The sequence below is a fragment of the Microtus ochrogaster genome, linkage group LG4 (genome assembly GCF_000317375.1).
Source record: "Microtus ochrogaster isolate Prairie Vole_2 linkage group LG4, MicOch1.0, whole genome shotgun sequence".
In the NCBI taxonomy this organism is placed as follows: domain Eukaryota; kingdom Metazoa; phylum Chordata; class Mammalia; order Rodentia; family Cricetidae; genus Microtus; species Microtus ochrogaster.
In genome coordinates this window covers 3,428,519-3,451,468 of record NC_022030.1, presented here as the reverse complement: position 1 = coordinate 3,451,468, position 22,950 = coordinate 3,428,519, and the positions used below count along the sequence as shown (strand labels likewise).

Sequence of the window (22,950 nt, the reverse complement as noted above, 5' to 3'; positions counted from 1 at the left end):
TTATTTCAGAAACTGTTTATTGAAGGGACCCAGTAGTAAACACACCAACTCTGGAAATACTACATAGTTTATGAATTTAAAAATTTATTCAAAATATAATTTAAATTAAAAATTCAAAATCATGTACAATTTAGCACATTGTCTTTCCTGCTCATGCCATCCAGTTGCAGACCATTGAATGAAAGCTCTTAATTTTCGGTCCCTCCAGTCGCTCTTTATAAACCCATTCATTGTCCAGAATCAAGAAAGATAAAAAAAAAAAGTAGAGTACTGATACCAGGAAAATAAATACCTGTGCGTAGTAGTCATGTAGCTTTAATGGACAAGCCACCAAACAAATGTAAGCTCTGTGATATGGTACACATCTGATCCTGTTGACAAAATCCTTCCCCACCAGGACATTTGCTGAGATTATCCAGTGGATCTCTCCCAGTCCCTACTGGCAGTCTGTGCATGACAGGAAGCTTTATGGGATTTTCATAATGTCTTGTTTTTTAAGGACTATGACTTTGAAGAAGGCACAGATAAGATGGTTAAAGTGTTAGTCCCCAGTCAAGGCTCTTTATTTATTTATATTTCTAAACTTGGCCATGTTTATTTGGAGAAGAAAGAAGGTAAAATTGGGAAGGTAATTGGAGTGATTGGAAGAAACCAACACTAACTCTCTCTGCCATAAAACAAAGAAATGTGAGTTCTACAAGATATAGAGCACTCATGGAAGGTGAAGAGCCTAGGCAGAGCTTGCCTGAATTTCATACAGGTGCTGAATTGGTAGAAAGAGGCCATCTTGTTGCGAGCCCTTTGTTATTGTGGATTGTTATACTTCCCACAGAATACTTAAGATTATGTAAACCACCTTTGGGTGGGTTACTTAGTCTAGGGGTTGTAACCCACCCTGCAGTCAGTTATTCCAGGGTCATGGAGAGGCACTATCTGGAAGATAATGGGCTAAGAGAGAAGAAGGAGGCCATGCTAGTTTTGTCAGAGCCTCCGTTTATTAGAGACAGGTTACAGCTTATATAGGATAAGGAATTGGGGGGCGCGACAGGGGCCTGGACTCTTGCAGTGTGGTTCACGTTGGTTACTTAGGCTAGGAGGTTATGTTCGATCAGGTCACGTAGGCCAGGAGTTCACGAGTTGACACACCTAGTTGTCTAGATAGTTTGGAATGTGGGGCAGGTTCCGCTAACAGATAGCTCTCTATTAATAGCCAATTTGGGTGTGGGGTAGGCTCTGTCAATAGAACGGTTTCTTAACACAATTGGGGGTGTGGGGTTCTCTGCAGACTCCCCAGGGTGATGGTTTCTGTAATGATTTTAGGAGGAAACGGCTCCTGACAAGATTAGGCCTTCATGATTAGGGGCTTGATGGACAGAAATGTAGCCTACCTAGTGAGCTCTTAACCAGAGCAGATGAAATTAGTTATAGAATTATTTCATCCATTTTAATTTACCCTTTGCTCCTCCTTTTGGGATGAAAACAGAAATGGCTGTAGTATACTGAACATGAAGAAAGACATTTATCTTCCTCAAACCAAACATTATTCACTATCGCTTGTCTTCTGCTGGAAGAAAGGGGGACAATGCTCAGATATGGACTGAGCGTGTGGAACTGAAGTTGAAAGAAATCCACATTTTCAGTCCTTGTGGAGACTGACAATCGAGAATTTATCGAAAGAGGAAAAAGCAAGATTGGTTGCAGAACATTTTCATTCTATGGTTAAACCAGCATAATTTCATACTCATATCTAAGAATTCCTTAGGCAATTAACAGTATCTATAAAAAATGTTTGTGAAATACACATAGATTATGTGGTGAATCAAGCTGAACTGGTACAATTAATCATCAACTCAAAGAATTACCTAGATCCATTAGTAGACAGTTTGTTGCCTGTGTTCATTGCTCACTGCTGTTTATATACGGGCTTTTATTTTGATCTTTCTTATGTCTGTTTGTTGCTATCCTCTATTCCAAGGAGTCCCAACCTGTGGGGTCTCAATACCTCTGGAGGGATGAACTACCCTTTCACTGGGGTCACATAGCAGATATCCTGCATATCAAATATTTACATTCCCAACCTGTGGGGTCTCAATACCTCTGGAGGGATGAACTACCCTTTCACTGGGGTCACATAGCAGATATCCTGCATATCAAATATTTACATTCCCGAACTGTGGGTCTCAATCCCTTCGTAGGGATGAACTACCCTTTCAGTGGGGTCAAATAGCAGAGCTCCAGCATATCAAATATTTTCATTATTATTCACAACAGAGCAAAATTACAGTCATAAAGTAGCAATACTGAAATACTTTTATGGTTGGGGTCAGGTCTTCACGATGTGAAAAACTGAATTAAAGGATTACAGCATTAGTAAAACTGGGAACCATTGCGTTAGAGTCTAACACATAAAGATGGGGCATTAAACCATTATCTCTTTTTTCTTTCACTAAATGTCTTCTTAATTTTGGCTGTGCTATGACTATAGACCATCATTACAAAATCCTTCTCTAATAAAGAATGGTTCACACTCTTTATCACTTGGATAATTACAAGTGTGTGGGTTTTAAATAATGTGTTCAGGAACCAACGGCTTCTAAACTAACACTAATGCAGAAATGAGAAGGAAAACTTATATTCACCAAAGAACCAAAGCATGAAAATCATGCTTTCAGTATTAGAATCTTCAACCCCATGGCAACAAAACTACTGCCTAATCTTGATCTGACTTTTAGCAAACCCATTTAGTGAACACAATTTTCAAACAACAGTGGTATTTGCATTTGTACAGGAATGTTAAAGGCATTGGGAATATCTCCTAACTATATCTTACCTCAGCATTAGGTTTTCATTTAGTTTAAAGGCAAAAGCCAGATTAGCCTGGGTGTCTTTATTGAGTTTGGATTGTCTAGTGTAAGTGTAGAAGAGTTACAGTAAGTGTGTGTGTGAGTGTGTGTGAGTGTGTGTGAGTGAGTAAGTGAGTGAGGGAGCGAGCGAGCGAGTGAGTGAGTGAGTGCGTGCGTGGGGGCACTTGGCTTGTTGTTGTAGGTGACAGGTGACGTCCCCCTTTCCTCCACCCCTCCCCTCCTCTGCCGACATCGAGGCGGAGAGCGATGCTGACAAAAGGGCTCACCATAATGCACTGGAGACAGCTTTCACAGTTTGCGGGACTCGGTCCCATCACTCCAAGGAGAGAAGGCATCCCAGGCCCAAATCTTAGACAAAACAACAGAATATATCCAGTATATGCGAAGGAAAAACCACACGCACCAGCACGACATTGATGACCTCAAGCGACAGGATGCTCTTCTGGAGCAGCAAGTCCGTGCACTGGAGAAGGCAAGGTCAAGTGCCCAACTGCAGACGAACTACCCCTCCTCAGACAACAGCCTTTACACCAACGCCAAGGGCGGCACCATCTCTGCCTTCGATGGGGGTTCAGACTCCAGCTCAGAGTCTGAGCCTGAAGAGCCAAGAGCAGGAAGAAACTCCGGATGGAGGCCAGCTAAGCCACGCAGAACAGGCCAGCAATAAAAACTGTCGTCTCACCGGGCGGTGGTGGCGCACGCCTCTAATCCCAGCACTCGGGAGGCAGAGGCAGGCGGATCTCTAGGAGTTCGAGACCAGCCTGGTCTACAAGAGCTAGTTCCGGGACGGTTACCAAAGCTACAGAGAAACCCTGTCTCGAAAAAACAAAAAAAAAAAAAAAAAAAAAAACAAAAAAAACACTGTCGTCTCCACCGCCTCATCCTTTCAGTTCATCGTTAGAACTGCAAACCATTGACAGACTCTTTAGTTCCCTCTCTCCTTATTAATTGTTATTTTTGCATAGAAGCTCTTGGACAACAGCTTCTCATCCCCTCCCTGTGTCCACTGTTTTTACATGTGTTCCCTTCAGGGGTTCCTGTCCCCACCAGAAATTTTAAACCAGGACACCCTAACTTGGCAGCTCTTTCTGTGGAGGACAGACAGCTGGCCAGACCTCTGAGTACATGGTGTCCTGCACCCCCCCCCAACTCCTCCTGCCTTCAGAGCGTGTGCCTGGAGGGCATCTGCCCTGCTAGACCCCTCCCAGTCCTCTCACCCCTGTTTGGTGGAATCTGTGACTCTGAACTGCTCTACTTTGGCAAGATGACCAGATTGGAGTAATCAGAATTACCCCTCTCCTCTGTAAGGATTGGGTTTTGGAAACGCTATCTATCGCTCCCGTTGAAAGACCAGATTCTTGAAGAAGTTTGTGGTGAAAAGGATTTGCAGAATCCTTGGCATGTTTCACGCTTCAGTTGTTTAAGCCTGCAGAGCCAGCCTTACAGAAGGCCACGTGACACTGGTATGTATAGGAGATGACAGCAGTGAAACGGCCACCAGGAGTGGTAGGGGTGGTTATGTGTTGTAAGGAGCGGCGGGCTGCGTTCCGGTGCCTGGCTACCTGCATGGCTAGCTTATGCCCCGAAATAATTACATGGAAACTGTATTCTTTTAAACACTGCTTGGCCCATTAGCTCTAGCCTCTTTCTGGCTAATTCTCACATCTTGATTAACCCATTTCTAAGAATCTGTGTAGCACCACGAGGTGGTAGCTTACCAGTAAAGATCTTAACCTGCGTCCATCTTAGAGAGAAGGGGCATAGCGACTGCCTGACTAGGCTTCTTTCTCCCAGCATTCTATTCTGTTTACTCCGCCTACCTAATTTTCTGTCCTATTAAAGGGCCAAGGCAGTTTCTTTATTTAACCAATGAAATCAACACAAAACAGAAGACTCCCGCATCAATGTGTGGGCGGGACAGGGAGGGAGGGAGTCATAGGAGGGGTAGAGGTTTTGTATTAAGGGCCAGTGATGATGTTTTGATATTTATTTCCTGCTACTGAAATTTGAATCTGAATGAAATGGCCCTATTTCTGATGATGTCGATACTGTAAAGTGACAGATTCATAAAGTAATGATCAAATCTTCATTTCTTTCTGCGTGTATTTCTAAGAAATAGAGCCAACTATTTTGTATGTAAATACCATGAACGACTTACCTGGTACTAAACCCACAGCCCACTACAGCCTCCCTCCCTCCTTGCCTCCAGTCCTGGAACTTGTCGCCACTGTGTGATCCAGCCCTGGCTCTGGCTGTGGTCAACAGAGCCCAGTGAAGGGTTTCATGTCTTTAGGCTTCATTTCTTTGTCTTTTCCTATTCTATTGCAAGCGTTTGCTGATTTCTAGTGTATACTCTGTAGTCTCAGTCAGTATTTGATTCCATTCCATGGAAACAAAAAGTATGTTGTACATACTGCCCAAGAATTGTCTTGCAAGTTAAGGCTTCCCCCTTTACTATAAGACTATAAATAAAAACTTATTTTATCAAAAAAAAGAGTTACAGTATAAAAACACTGAAATGACACCTTGCTTTGCCTGTACCTGACCCTGTGTTTACAACACTGTCGGGCAGTGGCTTTCCCCTTTCTAGTACTTATTGCTTCTCTACTCACTACCATGTGATATAATTACATCATTCTTTAAAGTGTATGCAAGTGAATCACAGTCAGTATGCTAGGTATCTGTCTTCATATTCTTGTTTATTGCTGCATTATTCGCAAGTTAGACTAGAATCAGCCTGCTTGCATAATAATGGAAGAAAGCATTAAGGAAATGTTGTATACATATCAAGTGGGATATTATTCAGTCAAAGAAAATAAAATTGTTTGTGATTCCATTTCTCATCAGATGGAGAAAGGAGTATTAGAGTTCAAGGTCATCCTTGGTTCTTAAGATTGTTTTAGGATAAATTATGCAGTATGATGTTTTGAATCAAGAACTATAACTACTTAGAATTTACACTAATTACAAGGATGTACAGCTCTTGTGGAGGACCCAAGTAGAGTTTCCAGAACCCACACTAGGCACGTTCCAACTGGCTGTAACACAAGATCCAGTGGATCTTGCTTCCTTTGGCACCTACAGGCACATGAACAAACCCATGTACAGACACATACGTAAAGGTCAGGTATGGCAGTATGTGCCTGTCGTCCAGCATTGTAGGACAAAAATGGGTGGATCTAGGGGGTTCACTGAACAACCTGTCTAGTTCAGTGGGGATTGGAGAGCGTTTAGTTACAGACTTTATCTCAAAACTAAGAGGAAGCCCACCATCTATCTGTGACCCCCTTGTGGTCACACATATCAATACTGACAGAGACTCAAACTGTGATATTTGATTGTTCTTTTTGGTAGGATCTCATTATGTAGCCCTGGTTGGCCAGGAACTTAGCCTGTAGACCAGATCTTTCTCAAACATGTAGAGATTCACTTGCCTCTGCCTCCTAACTGATGGGATTTAAGGTGTGTGCCACCATGCTTGACTATATTGAGTTATTTGTTACTGTGTATATATGTTTGGTTTTAACTTTTAATATTGTAATTAAAAGTGAGAATTTGTCTCATTTTCCTTTTTCTGCTGTTTCTGCCATTTTTATCACTAGGATATTTTATGTTAAACACAAAATATTAAGAAGTGACTTTTGATCACAATCCCAGAAAACCTAGAAAACAATGAGGACCCAGACAACAATGAGGACCCTAAGAGAGACATACATGGATTAATCTACATGGGAAGTAGAAAAGACAAGATCTCCTGAGTAATTTGGAAGCATGGGGACCATGGGAGAGGGTTAAAGGGGAGGGAAAGGGCAGGAAGGGGAGCAGAGAAAAATGTAGAGCTCAATAAAATCAATAAAAATATACAAGTGATAAAAAACAAAAGAAGTGACTTATGTAAGTTTCTTCTCATTGTTCATATCACACCATTTGGGGATTCCTATTGTCATTGTTTCTGACATGCAATTTGGATTTGTTTTCTGGGAGTTTTGATTCACTCATTTTGTCAACATGAGGGATAGAAGTTGTGAAAATTGAGTAACATATGTTAAAATCTCAAGAAATTTCAGGGCTTTGACAATGAGGACAGAACTAGCCAAAAAGACCAGGTACTATAAGTGATTGGTTAAATTATACAGCCAGAACCACTTTGGGCAGGAGAAGATTTTCTGCATACTTTTTGAAGCCTAATTGCTGCTGAATTTAAAATATATTTCTCAGATTATACAGAGAAGTAAGAATCATGATTGTAATGATGCCATTTATGGAACACACAAATTTAAGGAGAATTTTCACCTGTTTTATAGGCTGAAAGATTAAAGATGTGACAGGGAATGTCAAAAGTGTTTGATAATGACACCTTAGATATACAAACTAATAATGTTTTTCTCCCCTCAGCAAATAAAAAAACTGTCATCTTATGTGATTGATCAAACTTCAATCACACTTGTACCCATATAAAAAACAATGCCAAGAGAAGAAACTTGTCACCCATAGCCCTCTGGTACAGGAACCTGATGAAGTCTTCTGTGTAAACCTATTCACCTGGGTCCTTGGTCATCCTCTACATAGTCTTTGATTTCGGAACTGTGATGACTGTGTTTGGGAATTTCCTGAAGTTTAGGTTCACCCTCTATTTCCAGTAACTGGATTTCATTATTGTATTTATGGTTCATTCTAACTCTGTATGGGATGTTCTTGAGCATGGTCACATCCATTGAGAGTTGTTGGTACTTTGGGAGAAACTTACTTTTCTGACCTGCTATGATATGGAATTTTGATACTCTTTTATCTTCCATCCGTGCTTCATCTCCATCAACAGGTACATCACTGTCACTGATCCTTTGGTTTACTCCAGACAAGTTCCTGGTGTCTGAGTCAGTGATTTGCACCCACATCTTCTGGATTCTGACCTTTGTTTATAACAGTGCTGTGGTCTACAGAGGTATCTATGACATTGTGCTGGAAGAATTTTCTAGTGCTGCTAACTGCATAGAAGGATGTCAGTGTGCTCTAAAGTAAGGCTGAGTATTCACAGGTTTTCTGTTATGTTTCATACCTGTGTCTATTATGGCAGTTCTACATAGGGATACTTTTATAGTAAATTTTATAAAAAAAAACACACTAAAAATATAGAAGACATTAATCACAAGGACAGTCATTTTGAAGGAGATATTAAGTCAGTGTGGCCAAAGGAGTGAGAAAAGCTGCCACCCATGAGTCAAAGTAATAGTATTTCTGATCATCTATGACTATGCATGATCAGTTCCTTTACTGAGTCCTTTAAGGAGTTCATAATGTCTTTCTGCAGTTATAAGACATTTTGCCAGTTTAACTACTATACCTAAGCTCAAAATTCATTGACTTGTGATTTCATTGGTTTATGAGAACACCAAAATATCCAGTAATATAACAGGTACCAATAATTTATCACATTATAACTCAGGCCAATTCTGTAATTAAGGAATATGTTGACAAAATTGGGAATTTTGTTGTCATTATAACAGTTATTTTACAGTCCATGAATATTTTGCTTTAATTTGAAGAGGAGAAATGATATGTAAATTTCATAGCATGGCCTTTATTCTAGTAGGTTCTTGATTGCATGATCATCTTAAATCACTTGATAGAAATATGATTTAATAACTATTAGTTTATGTAATATATCCTTGGTATGAAGAAGGACACTTAAAGAAATCCCACATTAGCTTAGAATTGAGAAAAAATAGATATTTATTTAGGGGTAGACTCACAAATCAGAATCCTCTGCTGGAACAGAGAATGGTGATGGAGGTGGGTCATCATTCTATCTGTTGTTTCATTGGTTAAGTAATAAAGAAACTGCTTGGCTTCTGATAGGGTAGAATTTAGGTAGGCGGAGAAAACAGAACAGAATGCTGGGAGAAAGAAGCTAAATCAGTGAGTCACCATGATTCTTCCACTCCAGACAGACACAGGTTAAGATCTTTCCTGGTATGCCAACCTGTTGAGCTACACAGATTATTAGAAATGGGTTAGATAGATATGTAAGAGCTAACCAATAAAAAACTAAAACTAATGAGCCAGACAATGTTTAAAAAAATACAGTGTCCGTGTAATTATTTCGGGGCATAAGCTAACAGGCGGCTGAGGTGCCAGGGATACAGCCCCACCACTCCTATTACTACAGAATGGAAACTGAATCCTGCAGCTGGTTTTTTTTTATTATCATTATTTTTACTTAAAAGTTTCCACCTCCTTCCCTCCTCCCATCCCCTTTTCCCATCCCCTTCCCCCTCCCTCTCCAGTTCAAAGGGCAGTCAGGGTTCCCTGCCTTGTGGGAAGTCCAAGGTCCTCCCCCTCCATCCAGGTCTAGTAAGGTGAGCATCCAAACAAACTAGGCTCCCACAAAGCCAGTACATTCAGTAGGATCAAAACCCAGTGCCATTGTTCTTGGTTTCTCAGTCAGCCCTCCTTGTCCAACACGTTCAGAGAGTCTGGTTTGAACATATGCTCCATCAGTCCCAGTCCAGCTTGCTTTGGTGAGCTCCCATTAGATCAGCCTTACCGTCTCAATGGGTGGGCGCACCCCTAGCGGTCCCGACTTCCTTGCTCATGTTCTCCCTCCTTCTGCTCTTCATCTGGGCCTTGGGAGCTCAATCCGGTGCTCCAATGTGGGTCTCTGTCTCTATCTCCATCCAAATGAAGATTCTATGGTAATATGCAAGATATTCATCAGTGTGGCTATGGGATAAGGCCAGTTCAGGCACCTTCTCCTCTGCTGCCCAAAGACCTAGCTGGGGAAATTCATTTGGATTCTGAAGTATTAGAAGAAAAAGTTGGTTTTAATTACTTGGACAAAGTATTAATACTATTAAATATAAACATAGATTGTGACATGTTCGTCACAAAGATGGAAACTAAAAAGATGAATAAATGCTTGAAATTATGACCAATAGATTGAAACCCACCCCTGGGATATATATTAAAAGATGATACTGTGCCATCAAATATCCAAACAATTAAAATTAAATAAATGTTCCTAAAATCATAAAGTGTAGGCAAAAAATCTCCAGTAATAAAAAGAACAGCTTGCAATTAAACAGAGAACTAAAAAATTATTATCATTATATTTAACATTTGTAAGAATGTCCACATGTCTGCATGTGTATGTGGAAGCCTGTAGGTGACACTGGGAGACATCTCCAGTTGCTCTCCCCTTATTCTTTGAGCCAAGGTCTCTCTCTTGAACCCAGAGATTGCCAATTCTACTACTCTAACTAGCCAACTTGCTATGTCTTTTTCTTCTGAGCACCAGAATTCCAGGTGGGCAGCCATGCTCAACAGACATTTATTAGGGTTCTGAGGATCCAAACTCCCATCCGCACATGGGTACTGAGGGCAGCTACTATCTGTGTACTGGGCAGCTCCCTTCCCTGAAAGTGTGGCTTTATTTGAATATAACCATAAATATAATTGAAAGTATTTTACACTTTTTTGTTGCAGTAGAAAAAATGTATTTTGTATACTATTATTATTGTTACTATTATCATTATCATTGTTATGAAAAATTCAATTCCATGTTCACTACCATTAAGCTACAGAAAAGGTTCATATTCACATGCATTGACGAAAGCAAAAAATTGCTTAGGAATCTTTAGATAGATTTTAATGTGAAGTATTTAGAGTAGAATTACAGCTTAATACCAACCCTCCCCCAAAATAAAACAAAACAAAACAAAAAAACCAATACTAGCAGTGTCCAAATTTATAAGAGAATAAGTTTTTCAGAGCTGAGGCAGATTCTGTAACAGTGTTTTGTGTGGAGAACCATTTTAAAAGTTAAATAGAATCATGTACTCTTACCCAACACTCTGATAGCATCCCCAGCCTGTGCTGACTTCTTGGAGGGACTGACCGTGATGCCCTTCCACGTGTGCATTTTACAATATCTTTCTAATGATTCTGATAAATCATAGAACACAGAGAATATACTCCTTTTTTTTTTGATACTGGCTTCATTGCTTCATCCCACAAGGAAGTACTTGCAGTCCATATCCCAACTTTACCAAATAAAAAAATATTAAAGCTGAACTAGGAGAAAAGGAATTGTTTTCACGACTGCATCTTGTTTCTTTAACACAGACCAATGCCTGAAGGAAGAAAGATTTTTAACGCAAAAAATTTTTATTCACTTTTAATATGAGAGTCATTGATAAAATTTCTCATGAAGGGGAACAGTTATTTTTAGTGAATGGACAAAGTTTGAAATTCTGTGTAACGTTCTCTTAGAGCAGGAATCACATACACATGCTTTGAACAGAAAGGTTAGCTATGCCCACGTTAGAATGAGGGACTTGGTTGTAGCACAAACAAAATCCCTACTGATGAGCTCTCACTTACCTCACCTTACACCACGGGGATTCAGTCTAGGGATACACTGTTCTGGGCATCATTAGGCCTCATCCTGAGAGTTAAAGGTGCTGGAGGCATAGTGTAGATGAGTTAAATAAGGGTTGAATGCCAATAAAAAGTGAGATTTAAACTGGCATCCCAGACAAGACCTCTGCTTTTGAGATGTGAAGAAACAGATAGAGCAGGGAAAAAATTAAAATAGGCTTAAAGAACATCCCTGTAATAAGAAAGTTTGACTGTGAATTAGGAAGCAAATAATGTTAGGAAGTGAAAACACATTAGCAAATACACAATCTGCATTTTTTTTTCTGAGGATTTCCGGAATAGCATACATGGCTACAGATAATGAAAGTTTTCTGCGGGATCAAGACAGCACAGTGAGCAGAGATCTTTTCTCTGTCCCATCTGTCCTGCTGTGCTATGAGAACCTGAACGGATCCTGTGTCAGGAACCCATACTCCCCAGGCCCTCGCCTCATCCTCTATGCAGTCTTTGGCTTTGGGGCTGTGCTGGCTGTGTGTGGAAACCTCCTGGTGATGATGTCAATCCTCCATTTCAGGCAGCTGCACTCCCCTGCCAACTTTCTGGTGGCATCCCTGGCCTGTGCTGACTTCTTGGTGGGATTGACCGTGATGCCCTTCAGCACAGTGAGGTCTATGGAGAGCTGCTGGTACTTTGGGGACACTTACTGTAAATTACACACTTGCTTTGATGTGTCATTTTGCAGTGTTTCCATCTTCCACTTGTGTTTCATCTCTGTGGACAGATATATTGCTGTCAGTGACCCCCTCACCTACCCCACCAGGTTTACTGCATCTGTTTCTGGCAAGTGCATTGCCTTCTCCTGGCTCCTACCCATCATCTATAGCTTTTCCCTCCTTTACACAGGGGCAAATGAAGCTGGGCTGGAGGATCTAGTGACTGCCCTCACCTGTGTGGGAGGCTGTCAACTTGCAGTGAATCAGAGCTGGGTCTTCATCAATTTCCTGATATTTTTTATCCCTACACTTGTAATGATAACTGTCTACTCTAAGATCTTCCTCATTGCTAAACAGCAGGCTCAGAAGATTGAGAGAATGAGCGACCAGACTGCCAAGGCATCAGACAGCTACAAGGACAGAGTGGCCAGGAGGGAGAGGAAAGCAGCCAAAACCCTGGGGATCGCAGTGACAGCCTTTCTCCTGTCATGGCTGCCATACTTCATTGACTCCATCATTGATGCCTTCCTAGGGTTTATCACTCCCACGTATGTGTATGAAATTCTAGTGTGGATCGCTTACTACAACTCAGCCATGAACCCTTTGATTTATGCTTTCTTTTATCCTTGGTTTCGAAAAGCCATTAAACTGATTGCCACTGGCAGGATCTTGAAAGAGAACTCCTCTGCCACTAACTTGTTTCTTGAGTAGATTCTTGGGTTATTGGGAATTGACAATTGGGAAGAACATCACCGGGAGACTGAATGCCATGTCTCAATCTTTAGAGGCATGAATTATGCTTTAGCGCTAATAAAAAATACTTAAATCCAGCTTCTATTTTCTTTAAGAAATGTAAAATTAGTTTCTATCTGTAATGAAATCAGATGACTCTAGACCTAATCATTTTCCACTGTGTTTTGTGCTGATTAATGTTGCTTGTTTTCCCTGTTCCCCCTTTCCTGTCTTCCTAAAGTTCTAGTTCTTTCCTTTTGTTAATCTTTTGAAGCCTCAATTTTTTTTTAATATTTAGCCTTCTATTCCCTTAGTAGTATTTTTCTAATTCAATGCAAATGAAATGAAGTGACCCTTATGGGCTGTCTCTTGTTCAGAAAAGTGGCATGTGTGGGTCTCTACTCTCTGAAGCCCACTACTTGCACATTCAAAAATGTAATTTTTAAGGCCAGCAAAAATAAACCAAGTAGTTTATGTATTATCTAACACCTACACAGTTGTTTACAGAGGAAAGAAAAACGGTGTCACAAATAGTTATATATCTTTAGTGACCTATTTTCTAGGGAGCAAGTATATAGGATTGGTCACAGTCTAGAAGCATTACAAATTGCTATTTGTTTTAATGTAGAATTTGAGGATGTTTTTATTTATTCAATGCAATGTATAATTTTTTGATCCACCAGTCTTTTATAAGGTTTCTTAAAATTTATTGAAATTTTCAAAAGATATACACAAGAGCCAATTAATAATGTGTTCAGAAGAAGAAATCACTAAGGTAAGGGACAATATATACAGTCACCCCGAGTCTGAAAAACACATTTTTATTAGGATTCTGAGATGTATTTCTAAAGCCTCATGCTCTAATAATCTGAATTTTTGTGCAATTAATTCTGGACAATACAATTGTGTGTATTTGAGATGACTATCTTAATAATGATCTAGAGGGCAGTGTACAGTGGAGAAATAAACTAGCTGTATAAACTATTCTAGATTAGCATGTTTCAGATAAGAAATTATAAAACTGCAAGATTTGGGGCTGGAGCAACAGCTCTGCAGTTCAGAGCACTGGTTTCTCTTCTAGGAGAAAACTCCATGACAGCTCCCAACCATCGGTGACTCTAGCCCCAACTGGAACTGTGGCCTCTAAAGGCATGGCAAACACATGGTGCACAGATATGCATGGAAGAAAAAAAACCCCATACAAATAATAGAAAAATAAAGGAAAAATTTGAGCTTTATATATTTGACAAAGTTATCAAGACATATTGAAGTGTTCTTGTTTCTTATTTTTCTAATTTCTATGGTGACATACACCGAATCTATTTATTATCGATGCATGCTGTCTTTTATTGTCAGGCATATTTAAAACTTTCCCTTAAGTGAGATCCTGTTTCTCATTTTTATTTAAGATAGAGTCTTTCTCTATAGCTCTGACTCTATATTGTGTTGGAACTCCAGGAAATCCCCCTGCCTTAACTTTCTTAATGTTCTGAATAGAGGGTTAAGCTACCACACCTGGCTTATTTTTTTATTTTTAGTATGTTTGAGGAAGTCTGTCACTGTGTGATTGCGGATGACTAATGGCTCCTCAGACTCCTTAATGTTCTCTGCTCATAGCTCTTCAGTTCAGATATTAAACATCATCAGTTTCTTTTGACTTCAGCTGTTTCAACAAGAGTCTTTTCCTGCAGCCACAGAACAGGATTCCTTCTTCACTTGACTGACAGTATACATAAACAAAAGCTCTAATAATCGATGCATACTGTAAATGTCTGCATTCAAAAGTAGCTCTAATATTCAGTTCAGTATACTCCAAGTAGCAATTCCCTTTTAGTAGCCTGTTTGATATCAACTTGACACAAGCTAAAGTTATCTTAAAGGAAGGAATCTCAATTGGAAAAATGCCTCCATATGTTGTAGCTGTAACAAATTTCCTCGATTAGTGATGAAGGGGGAGTATCCAGCCCACTGAGAGTGGTGCTATTACTGGGCTGTTGATCCTAGAAAGCAGGCTGAGCAAGTCATGCTGAGCAAGGCAATAAAGTCTCTGTAACAGCTCCTGCCTCTAGGAGGTTCCTGGCCTGACTTCCCTCAGGGATGGACTGTTACCTAAAAGTGTAGCTCAAGTAAACACTTCCCTCCATCTATTGCCTTGGACATGGTGTTTCATCACAGCAATAGTAACCCTGACTAAGACACCTTTCAATTAATTAGACAAATAATTTTACCATTTATCAAGATAAATAAACTTTTCTAACTATTTTCATAAGCATTGAAAGACTGATTACAAATCTGAACATGTTAGTGCATGATTATTCTCTAAGAATCTCTCTGCTTGTGGTGGTTTATTGTATGAGCCCTTATTTGTGTGACTTTCTATTGAAGGGACTCAGAAGAAAACACACCAACTCTGGAAATCCTACATAGCATATGAATTTCAAAGCTTATTCAAAATATAATTTAAATTAAAACTTCAAAATCACATACAATTTAGTACGTTTTTATCTTTCCTCCTCATGCCACCCAGATGCAGACCACTGAATGATATCTCTTATTTTTTGGTCTCTCCAGTCCCTCTTTATACAACCACTCATTGTCCAGAATTGAAAAAGATAAAGCAAAGAGAATACTGATACCAGGAAAACAACTTTCCCAGAGTGTAAGAGTCATGTAGCCTCCTTGATGGACAACGTCCATGAGGTGGTCACCAAAGCAATGTAATCACTGTGGTAGTAAAGAAACCCAAATACATAGGAGGAATCCAGCCCTGCTGAGCCATGTGGGTTTGATTTTTTTCAGCAGATTTCTCCCCATCCCTGCTGGAAGTCTATCCATGATAGGAAACTTTTTTGACTGCTAATAAACTAGCTGCAGAAAGACATTTGATTGTGGGGGCTGCTAAGCTAAATGAACATAAAGGTAACTTAACTTAGAACTTTGGATCTAAGGATATGTTGCTTTGGAAAAGGGGTTCTGCTTTTGTTTCCACAGAAGATGAAAAACTATAGATTCCTTCTAGGCTAATATGGTTTGATAAAGTAAGACTCCCCTCCCCCCCCCGACAGCTCTCCATGGGAGCTGTGGCCCAGGTGATCCAACATCTGTAACAGCTTCAATGCAATTGGCTGAGACTATGTAATCTCACAAACCACTACAGCCAAGATTAAACCATAATTCTAAACTTTCTTAAGATCCCCATGAGATTGCTAGTGCCCCCAATCATCCAAAAGTAGTATAGAAAGCTACACCCAAATTCCCTAAATATTGTTTATAAATGTATATTTTCATTTAAAGGGGATTGGTTATAAATGGTTAATGGTCATAGTCAATCTTTTTCTAGAGAGAAAATGGGGATATGATATAGAAATGATAAAATGGTAGATTGTTAAATTTGCTTTAATAAAATGTGACTTTTAATCTCAAAATACTTTACATTGGCATGGATTTTGGTTTACTTATGCAAATTTAATGTCAATTTTGTTATACTATATATATTTCTACTCATGTTTAAGGTATTATGTTTATGCAGCTTATTTAAAAATGTAATATATAGCTAAGAAATGCAAATTAATAGTTATCTGTAATTGTCAAAATTAATAGCCATGTTAATTTTTCTAGATATGCAGAGATATATTTCAAATTGATAGGTATTCTTTAAACACTTCAAAGACTTACAGAATATGGCATTTAAAATGTTTTAAAAACTTAGACTCTTTTTTTTTATTGATTTTTATTGAGCTCTACATTTCTCTGCTCCCCTCCCTGCTCCTCTCCCAAGGTCCCCATGCTCCTAATTTACTTAGGAGAACTTATCTTTTTCTACTTTCATGTAGATTAGATCTATGTATGTCTCTGTTATAGTCCTCATTGTTGTCCAAGTTCTCTGGGATTGTGATTTCTTTGCTTTATGTTTAAAAGCCACTTATGAGTGAGTACATATGATAATTGTCTTTCTGGGTCTGAGTTACCTCACTCAATATGATGTTTTCTAGCTCCACCCATTTGGCTACAAAATTCAAGATCTCATTATTTTTTTCTGCTATGTAGTACTCCATTGTGTAAATGTACCACATTTTCCTTATCCATTCTTTAGTCGAGGCCCATTTAGGTTATTTCCAGATTCTGGCTATGATAAACAATGCTGCTATGAACATAGTTGAGCATATGTCTTTGTGGCACGATTGAGCATCCTTTAGATATATACCCAAAAGTGGTATTGCTAGGTCTTGAGGAAGGTTGTTTCCTAATTTTCTGAGAAATCACCATACTGATATCCAAAGAAGCTGCACCAGCTTGCATTCCCACCAGCAATGCAGAAGTGTTTCCTTTATCCCACATCCTCTCCAGCATAAGTTGTCATCAGTGTTTTTGATCTTGGCCATTCTTACAGGTGTAAGATGGAATCTCAGAGTTGCTTTGATTTGCATTTCTCTCATGACTAAGAATGTTGAGCACTTCCTTAAGTGTCTTTCAGCCATTTTAGATTCCTCTGTTGAGAGTTCTCTGTTTAGGTCTGCATTCTATTTTTTAAAAATTGCGTTATTTGTTCTTTTGATGACCAATTTCTTGTGTTCTTTGTATATTTTGGAGATCAGACATCTGTCTGATGTGGAGTTGATGAAGATCTTTTCCCATTTTGTAGGCTGTCATTTTGTCTCATTGACTATATCCTTTCCTTTACAGAAGCTTTTCAGTTTCAGGAGGTCCCATTTATTAATTGTTTCTTTCAGTGTCTGTGCTACTGGGATCATATTTAGGAAGTGGTCTCCTGTGCCAATGCATTCAAGTATACTTGCCACTTTCTCTTCTATGAGATTCAGTGTGGCTGGCTTTATGTTGAGGTCTTTGATCCATTTGGATTTGAGTTTTGTGCATGGTGATAGATATGGACCTATTTTCATTCTTCTATATGTTGGCATCCAGTTATGCCAGCACCATTTGTTAAATATGCTTTCTTTTCTTCCATTTGATATTTTTTGCTTCTTTGTTAAAAATTAGGTATTCATAGGTGTGTGAATTAACATCTGGGTCTTCGATTCAGTTCACAAGGACATGTGCTCAACTATGTTCATAGCAGCATTGTTTATCATAGCCAGAACCTGGAAACAACCTAAATGCTCCTCAACCAAAGAATGGATAAGGAAAATGTGGTACATTTACACAATGGAGTACTACACAGCAGAGAAAAATAATGACAGCTTGAAATTTGCAGATAAATGGATGCAGCTAGAAAACATCATTTTAAGTGAGGTAACCCAGACCCAGGAGACAATTATTATATGTGCTACTCATAAATGGCTTTTAAACATAAAGCAAAGAAAAGTAGCCCACAAATCACAATCCCAGAGAATTTAGACAACAATGAAGACCCTAAGAGAGACATACATGGATCTAATCTACATGGGAAGTAGTAAAAGACAAGATCTCCTGAGTAAATTGGGAGCATGGAGAATATGGGAGAGGGCTGAAGAAAGGGGAGAGTCAGGGAGGGGAGCAAAAAATCAAATTAAAAAAAGAAACCAAAATATGAAAAAAAAAACCCTGTACTTAAGTGGTAGATTAAATAAGAATGGCTCCCTTAGGCCTCCATAGGTCCCATAAAATTTGAATACTTGGTCCTCAGTTGGTGAAACTATTTGGAAGGGTTAGTAGACATGACTTTGAGCTAATATTTGAGGTTACATAAACCCATGGCAATCTCAGCTCTCTTTGCCTGGTGCTTATGGATCAAGATGTAAGCTCTCTCAGTTATTTCTCTAGTACCATGCCTGTCTGCTTGCTGCCATGATCCACACCACTATGGCCATGGACTCTAACCATCTAGAGCTGTGAGTAATGCTTTTTGATAAGTCTCTTTGGTCTTGGGATCTAGTCCATGACCACCGTGGTGTGGATCATGGCAGCAAGCTTGTCTCTGCAATTGAAAAGTAATTGAGACACTAAAGAAGTAAACCATTGCAAACACCAAACTCCATGAGAGACCACATAAGACAGGAAAAAGCTTGATGCTTTAAGCCTTTCATATGCCCCCCCTTTATTGAAGTAAACAGTCTTTCTTATGTTCATTTTTGTTTTGTCCTAGGCCTTAGAAAACCTGAAGGTAGATTAATGAAGAAGGCAAGACTGAACTGATAGAAACCCTTGGGTGGTGGAACTGAGAATCATCTCTGCAGAGTGGCACAGCACAGAAAGCACACTTCAGAGAACATAGTGATTATAATTATCAAAGCAAGTTTCCCTTTATGATTCACACCTCGTGCCACAGGGACCCTCTGAGAGGACTTTATAATGGTTCTAGTGGGTTGGCTGACTGTCTAAAACTCTAAAAGGGAGAAACTCATTAAAAGGTCCCTTCTTTCCCTTTGCAGAAAAGAGTGTCACTGCTGTAAACAGGTATTTAAGTAAAAAGTTTCCAAATGATTAATCTAATGTGATTCCTGGGTTGATGACAATTCATAGGACATTTGCTGTGGGTTAGCAATGAGGTTTAGAGATAATTATTAATTATTGTGTGATTAGGAACTCACAATAATTTTCTGAAATTTATGTCTTTTAATTTTTCATTATATGTAGAAGGATATAATCTAGGAAAATATTTAAAGCAAGTGATCAAATACTCTAATATTTTTTTTTAACTTCAGAACTCAAAATTTTATTGAGAATACTTTTCTTTAACTATTCAGGTAATAATTCCTGGACTAAAATAAGGTTTGCATTAGATACACCAGAATTTAAAGATGAAACTAAATACAATTATCAAAACAATTTTCTGAGTTTAATTTTTTAAAAAAATAAAATTAAAAAGAAATATAATCCTGGGTAATATTTAAGGATAATTTTTCAGATAAGGAGATCCAACTCTTTAGTTTTTAGAGCTCAGAATTACTGTTGTCTTCCAGTAGGACAGAAATCCCTCAAGCACGTAAAGCAGACTCATGACCAGCAACTTTTCCCAACCAGTCCTGCAGCTCTGCTATGAGAACATGAATGGATCCTGCATTAAAACTCCCTACTCGCCAGGGGCCAGGGCCATCCTGTACATGGTCTTTGGCTTTGGCGCTTTGCTGGCAGTGTGTGGAAACCTCCTGGTGGTGATTTCAGTTCTCCATTTCAAGCAGCTGCACTCTCCAGCCAATTTCCTCATCGCCTCTCTAGCCAGTGCTGACTTTTTGGTGGGTATCTCTGTGATGCCCTTCAGCATGGTCAGGTCCATCGAGAGCTGCTGGTACTTTGGAGACAAGTTTTGTAGCCTACACAGTTGCTGGGATGCAGCATTTTGCTATTCTTCTCTCTTCCACCTGTGCTTCATCTCCATTGACAGGTACATCGCTCTCACTGACCCTCTGGTCTATCCCACCAAGTTCACTGTGTCTGTGTCAGGAATTTGCATCAGTGTCTCCTGGATTCTGCCCCTGGTGTATAGCAGCGCTGTGTTCTACACAGGCATCAGTGCTAAGGGGATGGAAAGCTTAGTGAGTGCTCTCAACTGTGTAGGAGGCTGCCAAATTGTTGTCAATCAAGACTGGGTTTTGATAGACTTTCTTTTGTTCTTCATACCTACCCTTGTTATGATCATTCTCTACAGCAAAATTTTTTTGATAGCGAAACAGCAAGCTGTAAAAATTGAAACTACCATAGGTGGCAACAAAACAGAGTCATCCTCAGAGACTTACAAAGCCAGAGTGGCCAAGAGAGAGAGGAAGGCTGCAAAGACCTTGGGGGTCACAGTAGTGGCATTTGTGTCCTCGTGGTTACCATATACAATTGACACACTGATTGATGCTTTCATGGGTTTCATTACTCCTGCCTACATCTATGAAATTTGTTGCTGGAGTGCTTATTATAACTCAGCCATGAATCCTTTGATTTATGCTTTCTTTTATCCTTGGTTTAGGAAAGCCATAAGGCTTATTTTAAGTGGGGAGGTTCTAAAGAGTCATTCATCTACTATGAATTTGTTTTCAGAATAAGTATTAGCACTATGTTGTTAAAAATGTTTTCACATTAGTAAATTCAGATGAAATTCTTGCAGTGAATTTCATTCTTACTAATGTGAAAATGTTTCTGAGTTGGGGAAACAATATTTTCTAGTTGTGTGAGAAAGAAGTCATGGGCAGATTAAACTGTTGTAGAGATGTTTATTGCATTAAATAATTAATAATGAATGATTGGTTTGTGTCATCTTCATTTGCATTTTGTATGTATTCACTTGGGTTTCTAGTTTGGAAATCATTTTTGATGTGAAATTTCTAAGCTTCTAGCTTATGCTGGACTGTCACAATTCTCATATGTTAATTCTTTTCTTTTGAAATTTTTCATGAGTGACTAGGGATGCCAAAATGTTCCATGAGTAGATGGTTTCTAGAGGCTCGAAGTCAAGGATCATGGGGTGTCAGCATTCGTTTTATTCAAGAGTCTGGGTTAGACGTTCTGAGATGGCTATACTCCCACAGGTTCATCATCTGTGTGTCTGTGGCCTTGTCATCTCTTCCTGCAAGCACCACATCTATCATACTGGATTTGATAGGATATTAAGTACATAATTTAACCATTTAGTCACTACTGGAGTGTTTGGAATTAACACTTTAACTTTTATTTTTAAGTGACATAATTCAGCTCACAATAGACCTATCTAATTTTGATGACACTAGGCAAGCGGCTGTCTACTTCTTGCTACTCCGTGACATCCCCTTCCCCTTTCTTCAGTGTTTGTCCCTAGCAGGAGATTGGGGGACTAAAGCAAATTTCTTGTACTCAGTATTGAGAAAGAATCTAGGAACACATACAATAATATAGAACCAATAATTCAGCCTTGGTGGTCATATAATTAGTATAAAGATTTCCAGAAAGTTGGCAAGGCTTTCTACCACATAGGCTTGGCACAATGAACAAGCTATACCAAGCATAGTCACCTTAAGCACTGTGTAATTCACTTATGCATGAGATCTAAACTGTTTTTGTCACCCCAAAATGGTATGTATCGCACTTCTTTGCTCTCAAGATAAAGATATCGATGGATGACTGAAATAATAGATGGCATCTGACCCTATTTATACAGTTTTCTCATCTATTTATCTGTCAGTCTGTCTAACTATCAGGGGATATAGATGAAGTATAGCTTATAAATTGGGTTCATCAGGAAATTCAGTTATTAGTAGCAAACTAGATAGAAGAATTATAGCAATATACTATTAAAAAATAAAGAAAAGAACAGAAACAAAATGTGAAGGCCAGAGAGATGATGCAGAGGCTAAAGACACCAACCATTAAACTTGATGACGTGAGTTTGATCACTAGGACCCATATAACGGAAGTAGAGAACCAACTCCTGCAAGTTGTCCCCTGACTTCCATTTGCATATTCCTACAGATAAGTAAATAAAAAGTAAACAAACACATAAGGAGGTTATAAGAACAGATTTGCACAAAGGGAAAAGGTGGTTATTAATCCTTCTGCAGAGAATATCTGCAGCGGATTGGGAGAGCTTGCATGCTCTTGTTTTCAGTACCCCTCATGCTGCGGGCCATTGGCAAATGGTCCGATGACTGTGTTTGCTCAGCATCCTTCCCATCCTCACAGTCTGTCAGGAGTCAGGTCAGGGTGCTTCATTACACAAAACCGTCCTTGGGTTCTGAAAACAGGTTGTTAGGATTGCTATATTCATATTCCATCTCTCTCATATTCATCCTCTTGCTACAACACATTCTGTCTGAACTTGCAGCTTGTAGGCACTGGAATGCTTCCTGCCCAGTGTCTGTCTGTCTGTCTCCCACTGTGAAACAGTGTCCATCTTTCAATCCACACACAAGTGGTTAGACCCACACACCCAGTGGCTATCAGTAGGAACTGCTGTGTGAATCCTGTGCCTCTGCCACCCAGCAGACAGGGCTGTTGCCAAGTGTGTGCTCACAAGACTTCTCAGTTTCCCCCAGAAGAGGAACTCTTGTCCTTTCTCCCCAGCTGGTGCTCCTCCTGCTGGCTTCTCCAGCTCACCAGTCACTCTCCTGCACTTACGCAATTTTTTCCCCTTCTGCATGAACTCTGGCTGCTGCCACGTTGGCCTGAGCTCCCCAAGACAGCAGTGCAAGTGCAGCCCAGGGCTGCTGGTCATGCCTGGGAGTCGCCCAGCCCAGTTACAGAAGTCCACACAGGTTAAGACTGCATCGTTATCAAAGAAAGATTTCAGGATGAGTGAGCATGAAGCACAGCTGGATTTAGTGAGCAGAGGTGAGAGAATCAGATATGAGTATTGAGAGAGAGAGAGA

At 39.5% G+C, this 22,950-nt stretch overlaps 2 protein-coding genes and 1 pseudogene across 2 annotated transcripts; all 3 read left to right on the top strand.

The window, feature by feature from the left end:
* Nucleotides 1-529: 529 nt before the first annotated feature.
* LOC101987440 lies at nt 530-3,506 on the top strand (annotated as a pseudogene).
* Nucleotides 3,507-11,587: 8,081 nt separating this feature from the next.
* On the top strand, nt 11,588-12,664 carry LOC101984681 (trace amine-associated receptor 7b). The gene has a single exon (XM_005360920.2). It carries the CDS (start codon nt 11,588-11,590, stop codon nt 12,662-12,664), a length of 1,077 nt encoding a protein of 358 aa, XP_005360977.1.
* Nucleotides 12,665-19,592: 6,928 nt separating this feature from the next.
* LOC101984397 (trace amine-associated receptor 8b) lies at nt 19,593-20,655 on the top strand. Its single transcript, XM_005360919.2, has one exon. It carries the CDS (start codon nt 19,621-19,623, stop codon nt 20,653-20,655), a length of 1,035 nt encoding a protein of 344 aa, XP_005360976.1. The 5' UTR covers nt 19,593-19,620.
* Nucleotides 20,656-22,950: the final 2,295 nt, after the last annotated feature.